General features: G+C 44.1%; 4 protein-coding genes across 6 annotated transcripts; 3 read left to right on the forward strand and 1 right to left on the reverse strand.

The window, feature by feature from the left end:
* The first annotated feature begins 106 nt into the window (after positions 1–106).
* LOC111600552 lies at positions 107–1,283 on the forward strand. Of its 3 annotated transcripts, none has more exons than XM_023316698.2 (4): positions 107–201; positions 256–476; positions 533–939; positions 997–1,283. In XM_023316698.2, the coding sequence occupies exons 2-4, from the start codon at positions 270–272 to the stop codon at positions 1,259–1,261; spliced, it is 879 nt and encodes a 292-aa protein (XP_023172466.2). In that variant the 5' UTR covers positions 107–201; positions 256–269; the 3' UTR covers positions 1,262–1,283. The 3 variants fall into 3 exon arrangements, with proteins under 3 accessions (XP_023172466.2, XP_023172468.2, XP_023172467.2); XM_023316700.2 differs by having other exon boundaries at positions 265–476; XM_023316699.2 differs by having other exon boundaries at positions 270–476.
* Positions 1,284–1,425: 142 nt separating this feature from the next.
* On the forward strand, positions 1,426–2,591 carry LOC111600553. Its single transcript, XM_023316701.2, has 4 exons — positions 1,426–1,642; positions 1,699–1,925; positions 1,990–2,166; positions 2,225–2,591. Exons 1-4 carry the CDS (start codon positions 1,442–1,444, stop codon positions 2,478–2,480), a joined length of 861 nt encoding a protein of 286 aa, XP_023172469.2. The 5' UTR covers positions 1,426–1,441; the 3' UTR covers positions 2,481–2,591.
* Positions 2,592–2,950: 359 nt separating this feature from the next.
* Positions 2,951–4,058, forward strand: LOC111600538. Its single transcript, XM_023316678.2, has 4 exons — positions 2,951–3,222; positions 3,280–3,506; positions 3,560–3,736; positions 3,796–4,058. The coding sequence occupies exons 1-4, from the start codon at positions 3,016–3,018 to the stop codon at positions 4,046–4,048; spliced, it is 864 nt and encodes a 287-aa protein (XP_023172446.2). The 5' UTR covers positions 2,951–3,015; the 3' UTR covers positions 4,049–4,058.
* Positions 4,059–4,098: 40 nt separating this feature from the next.
* On the reverse strand, positions 4,099–5,678 carry LOC111600537 (2-oxoglutarate and iron-dependent oxygenase JMJD4 homolog). The gene is made up of 2 exons (XM_023316675.2): positions 4,894–5,678; positions 4,099–4,840 (listed from the first exon to the last, which is right to left on the reverse strand). Exons 1-2 carry the CDS (start codon positions 5,508–5,510, stop codon positions 4,192–4,194), a joined length of 1,266 nt encoding a protein of 421 aa, XP_023172443.2. The 5' UTR covers positions 5,511–5,678; the 3' UTR covers positions 4,099–4,191.
* Between the last annotated feature and the right edge of the window lie 706 nt (positions 5,679–6,384).

The raw sequence follows: 6,384 nt of genomic DNA on the forward strand, positions 1-6,384 counted from the left end.
GAAAGATAAACATCAGCTGTTTAAACTTAACAGAAAACTTGCAGTGTTATGTTAATAACATTAGTTTAAGCTATTGAGTGAACAGCTGATCTGCTGCCAGATCGTGCCAGCTCGCGTGATCAACTGATAAGAGTATAACCAGTAAAGCACCTGCTAATTTTCCACGACGGCCATTGCCCCTCCCTTTTATCTACAGATTAAGTAAATGCGAGCCATTTAAATAATTTTATAACAATAATAATAAAGCTAATAAAGTTATTTTAGAGCAGATGGCAGCCAGCTTGACAACAATTACGAATATATCTCAGCTAACGGAACTGAAGGAGCTACATCTGATAGATTGGCCCAAACACTGTGTGGGCTTCTTTTGGCTGGACAACTACTTGCGCTGGCTGGCAAAGAACCCTGGCATGAAGTACTTAACTTTCTACACACTCGACGCGAATTGGCGCCGCGATGGACTCTTCCTGTTGGTGGTCTGTATGTGATATGGAAGCCCAGGGCCTATCAGCTTATAGCGTGGCACTTTTAGCACCGTTATCAATTGTTCTTCAGCAATCTGAGCAGGCAAAAGACACCTGAATTACTGACAGCCTTGACCCTGATGGACTGGACACGTGGCTACAAAGTGAGCGCCATCCACGAGACGCATCACGGCATCTACAAGCAGCTGCTAAAGGAGCATCATCTGTGCATGGATCGCGAAATGAAGACCATTATGTATCGACTGCCCTGCGAGCAGGCCAAAGCGCTGCAATTCAGCTGCCCGTCGGGTTACTTCTTGGACAATGTGCGGCTCGAGCATGCAGAGCTCATCAATGAGCTGTGGTCAGCTAAGCATACGGGCTCACTGAAGCTCATCCAGCTGCTGATCGAGATGAATACCAATGTGGGACTGTATGATCAGGCAACTGGGCAACTATGCGCCTGGTGTTTAAGGTTCGTCGGCTATGAATATGTTAAACCAACTCGAATTGAGTTTCTTCATTTGTATAGACTGCAGAGCGGCTTTCTGGGCGCACTCGAGGTGCTGCACACGCATCAGCGTCGTGGACTGGGCCTCGTTGTGGCTGCTGCCATAGCCAAGCGCATAGCGAACGACTTGAATCATGATGTGACCGCTCTGGTTAATCTAAATAATGCAGCTGCTTGCAAAGTGTTTGCCAAATTGGGATTTATGCTAATTGAAGGAGAGCATTATTACTGGAGCATGTGCTTGCCCACGGAAGGGGGCTCTATTAATTGGCGACTAAGCGAATGAGTGAATGGGCAGACAGAATGTACACAGCAAAGCTCTGTTATGTGATATCTATATAGCCATATAGCGTTAAGCTTTGTCAGATTAGTATTATCTTACCAGCTGCAGGCACAATATAAAGCGCAAACCTTCAAATGTTCTATCTTGTCACAAGTGTTCCGCTGAGCGAGCAACTGCCCAAAGATGAAGCTGCAAACTATAGAAGTACAAGGCCTGCGCCAACTGCAGGCGCTCTACAGTCGAGAGTGGCCCAAGTATATTCAGGAATTCTATAGCCTTAAGAATATGATTTCATTCCTAAAGCGTGATCCGGAGATGAAGCATCTGAAGGCTTACACTCTGCAGGATAAGCAGGCCCAGGAGCTGGGTCTCTATCTAATTGTGGTATTTATAAGCGAAAGGCTTTGCTTCAACAAAGATTTCATCAGAAGAGTTTTTAGGATCGCTATCAATTACTTCTGGGCTGCCTGGGTGAATCCTTTGCTTTGCTCAAGCAAGCGTTGCATCTGCTGGACTGGTCCAAGGGCTTCCTGTGCACGACTATGCCTAATCGATATATTGAAACTGTGCTGCAAGTGGTCAAAGAGCAACAACTGCCCATCGAATTTCAGCTGGACGATTTCATGCTTCACATGCCAGCCAAGCAGGCACTGCAGTTCCACATAGAGTTCGTTCTCTCTCTGATATCTGATATCTCTGTCTGCGCTTCTCTAAGCTGTTTCATTCAACAGCTGCCCGAAGGGCTTTTATCTGAAATCATTGGCCGAGCAAGATGCTCACCTCATTGATCGGGAATGGACTTATAGTCAAGAGGGCTCCTTGTACTTCATGCAGCGCCAAATACGCATGTGTCACAGCATGGGCCTATATGATGAGGAAACGCATGAGCTGGTGGCCTGGTGCATCAGGTTCCTACTGCAATTGCCATTATATTTGAATTTCTATTTGAGCAATAGTTTCTTTTAGAACACAAGATGGACTGCTGGGCGCTTTGCAGGTGCGGCAAACGCACAAACGCCGTGGCTTTGGCAATCTTATAGTGCGGGCACTTGCTCGCCGCATTGCCGAATCGGGCGACGATGTGACCGCCGAAGTGACCGTAACAAACACGGCCTCTCTGGACTTGTTTAATAAGCTTGGCTTTCAAAGAATCGATTATTGCCACTGGCTGAGCATTTTGCCTGCCAATGGCAGCAGCTTCAGCTGGCCAAAAGGGGAATAACCCAGGAAATACTTGGTAGATCTTTTGCAGAAGGCTTTCTCATTGAAGTTCAATTAAAAAATCCGTTAGATGATCTTGATTGAGCCTGGATATGTACACATAGTTATAAGAAACTCCAAGCTTAATCTAGTATAAAAACTATAATAAGTATACTTATAACTATATAAGTATAAATAACTATTAACATATATAAAAATTTATATATTCGAAATTTCTGCTAGAATATATATAACTGATCGATTCATAATGAACATGAAGATTCGTAATGAAATTAAAAAAATCTTAAATTGTATGAAACTATCGGAAAACCTTCTCTCGCTCTCTATCTCTCGCTATCGACAGCTGTAAAGCAACCCTCGATTAGCTTCCAGATGATAAGAAAACGTTAAGTTCGCTCTCACACTAACATTAGTTTTGAATAGTTTAGACTCTCTAATCTCACTCTCTTCAAAACATGTCTATGCTCACAGATCGTCTAATGCAATTCAGTTTGTTACGTTCGACAACGTCGTGAAGTCGCCTCTGCGCTCTGAACATGCCGCTTCAATTGGAACTGATCGGCCTTCAGCAGCTGGAAAACTACCAGCAGCATTACATCCAACAATGGCCGAAATATGTCGCTGAATTTTATTGTCTAGATAATTTTATAAGGTTCTTTAGAGTCGATCCACAGATAGAGAATATTACAGTCTACACTCTGTCCGAGCAGAAGGCCAAAGACGCAGCGCTCTTTGTTATCGTGGTTAGTCAGTATAGTTAGAGGACTGATTATCATAGATTGAAGATTTGCACTTTGTAGGATCGTTATCAACTGTTTGTGGGTTGCTTAGATAGTGGCAAAGAGCTGCTAAGGCAGGCGCTGGACTTACTTGATTGGTCAACTGGATTCAAATGCAGTTCCATACCCTTTCGGCACATAGAAGCACTCGAGCAAGTGGTAAAGGCCAAACAGCTGAAGCTGCGGTACAGCGATCTGACGAACCTGTACTACATGCCACAAAAGGAGGCCACAAAGCTCGAGATTGAGTAAGTCTGCCATTAGATTCCAATTTTCCAGAGATGAGAGTTACGTTCTTTAGCACACCTGCTGGTTTCTATATGAAGAGTCTCAGCGAGCAGGATGCAAATCTGATTAATGACGAGTGGCCCAATCGGCATGAAGGTTCCTTGTACTTCATAAAGCGACAAATACGTCTCTGTGCAAATGTTGGTTTATATGAGGCAAGTACTCAGGAGCTGGTTGCCTGGTGCATTAGGTGAGTGCACAGCAGTTATATGAAACAAGTTCACCTGGTTTAGCCTCTGCTGCCCACAGATTACAAGGCGGCTTCTTGGGCGCTCTGCAGGTAAGAGCAACGCACACACGACGTGGCTTTGGCAGTCTGGTCACCAAGAAACTCTCTCAGCGCATTGCTGTCGGCGGTCAGGATGTGATGGCCCTGGTGAATCCCGATAATCGAGCGTCAAATGAGATGTTCAGTAAGCTGGGCTTCCAAGTAATCGATCAATGTCTTTGGCTGAGAACTGAGCCCGTGTCTGGGGAGCTTATGTGGCCGGACGGGCAGTAAATGCCCGCACCCGGACTCTAGCTAATATGTACATACATGACATTCGTTAAAAATATAATATAATAAAATACTATTGACTATTGTATATGAATACAACTTTGGTATAAAAAAATATGCCAAGGCCTTTGCTCGATGTATTTCTGTTACTGCTGTAGCTGCTGCCACAGCCTTTCGCAGCGCTCCTGCAGCTGAGCCGGGCACTGCTGCACGCTGGGCTCCTGCCGCATGTCCTTGAGCAGCTGGCGCACACACTCGAGATCGTACTGCACGTGATAGGCGTTCATTTGGTAGCTATTGAAAAGTAATTGGCTGTTGTTGGTCGTTGTTGAACGGCGTTTGGCGATGAATTCCAAAAGCTCTATAAAATCGAGGTAGTTAATGCCAAAGCTGGCCCGCAACATGGTCTGGCAATGGGCCTCAAAGTTGTCCATCTGCTGGCAGTCGGCGATCTCTCGGCGCACAGCCTGCAAGTTGCTAAGCAGATTACGCCACACCAGCGGCACGTTGCACGCATTGAACCAGTTGTGGTTGACGGAGATGGTGTCCGTCATATTCCAGACCTGGTGATACCAGCCGCTGGGCACAAAGACAGCCTCGTTGGCAGTTTGATTGATCGAAAAGTAACGCACCTTGTGCTGCTCCAGCAGCGACTCATCTATGCTAAATGGTAGATTTGCTAGACGATCGGCCAGCTTCAGTTCCTCGCCAGGCGGCAGTATGAGCCACTTCTTATGGCCCACAATGTTTGTGGACCAGCTGTAGGACCCGAAAACATCCGAGTGAAAGGAAGTCCTGCACGCAGAACAATGATTAGTGAGTCCGTTTATTCGCTAGCTATCACTTACCAGGAATCCTTGGGTCCCATGTACACGAAGCGATAATCGTCGCGCTTCTGCTCAATTAGCTGCTCATTCAGCCAGTCGGAGGCGAAATACTTGGGAACTTTGTAGAATTCGTATGCCGGCAGCTGTGCAGCCAGATGCCAGTCCTTGAGGTAGAGATTATCCTTGGCAAGATTACAGTTGGGCTCCGTTGTCTGTAAGTTTGAATTATCCACTTCCATGCTGCGCTGCCAGCGCTCCAAGAAGTCGTGGAACTTCAGCTCCAGCTTGGCATGGCTATTGAAATATGTTGCATTGCAGTCGGCCACAGGCACAGCGAGATCGTCAATGCGGCTCTTGAGGTAGTCAAAATTGATGGGGCTTTGGATGCGGGTATTGGCGTTCTCATTATCATTGTCCTTATCTGTCTCTGCGGCTTGCGCCCAATTGCGGCACTCCCACGAGTTCGACACATCTGTTATAATCACCGGCCAGTTGGCGTGCATGTAGCGCCAGTAGAATTCATTGTAGCTCAACTCTTTGCTGTGACGCCTCTGTATATCGGTATTATCCACATCGGACTGTGGATTTTGTCGTGGTTGCAGCGCCAACAGCTCCGGCGCCGCCTTCTCTGACGCCATGTCAGAAAAACAAAACAAAAAACGTAAACAAAATATGATTTGAGATTGCAGTGTGTTACAAGGTCATGCATGAAGAAGGGCAGCACTTGCTCATTGAATTTTTGGTATTACATATAAATAAATATATGTCATATGTTAAAAAACAAATAACTCATAATTTTAAATTTGTATTTCATCCGAATACTTATAAAATGTTCATAAGCAATATATGTTATGTATTTTAACATATCCTGACATTGTGTGACGTCACAACCTACTCTGTTATTTTCTCTCTTGCTTACTGCTAGATTGCTGTGCGCTGTGCTCAGTGAGGAGCAATTATGTAAAGAGTAAAGATTGACTGCTGACTGCTCACTGTTAAAAGAGCGCATAGCTCAAACATGTTAAATGCCAGAGAGCACTAAGCGTGCTGTTAACAGGCTATACTGTTAATTCTAAGTTAAATACTCTAAGGAATTTTAGCCAGTACATAAACCATTAAATAAATTTGAGTTTTCTTTCTCTTTAAATTGAATTAAAAAAGCAATTAAATATTATTTACTGCATTCTGTTGTCATTTTATTGAAATTTATTTGCTAAACATTTTATCCGTTATCAAGATTTAACTACAATTTGGATTTTACATACAATATGTGTGTCATGTGTACCATTTCTTATATGCAAAAACCCAGTCGTCCCAGTATTAAGTGACGCACGCTTGAAGAATTCGAATTGAATTGTTATTATGTGTGAATTTGTTTTCTGTATAAGTTGTATATGCAAGTTCTATATAGCTATGCATGTATATATATGTAGTATATGTATAAACTTTACAGATATTTCATGCTCACGCCTTATAGGCAAACATTTAACCTAAAAACTAACGCTCGACTAA

The sequence above is a fragment of the Drosophila hydei genome, unplaced genomic scaffold (assembly GCF_003285905.1).
Source record: "Drosophila hydei strain 15085-1641.00,03,60 unplaced genomic scaffold, DhydRS2 tig00008114-arrow-pilon, whole genome shotgun sequence".
NCBI lineage: Eukaryota > Metazoa > Arthropoda > Insecta > Diptera > Drosophilidae > Drosophila > Drosophila hydei.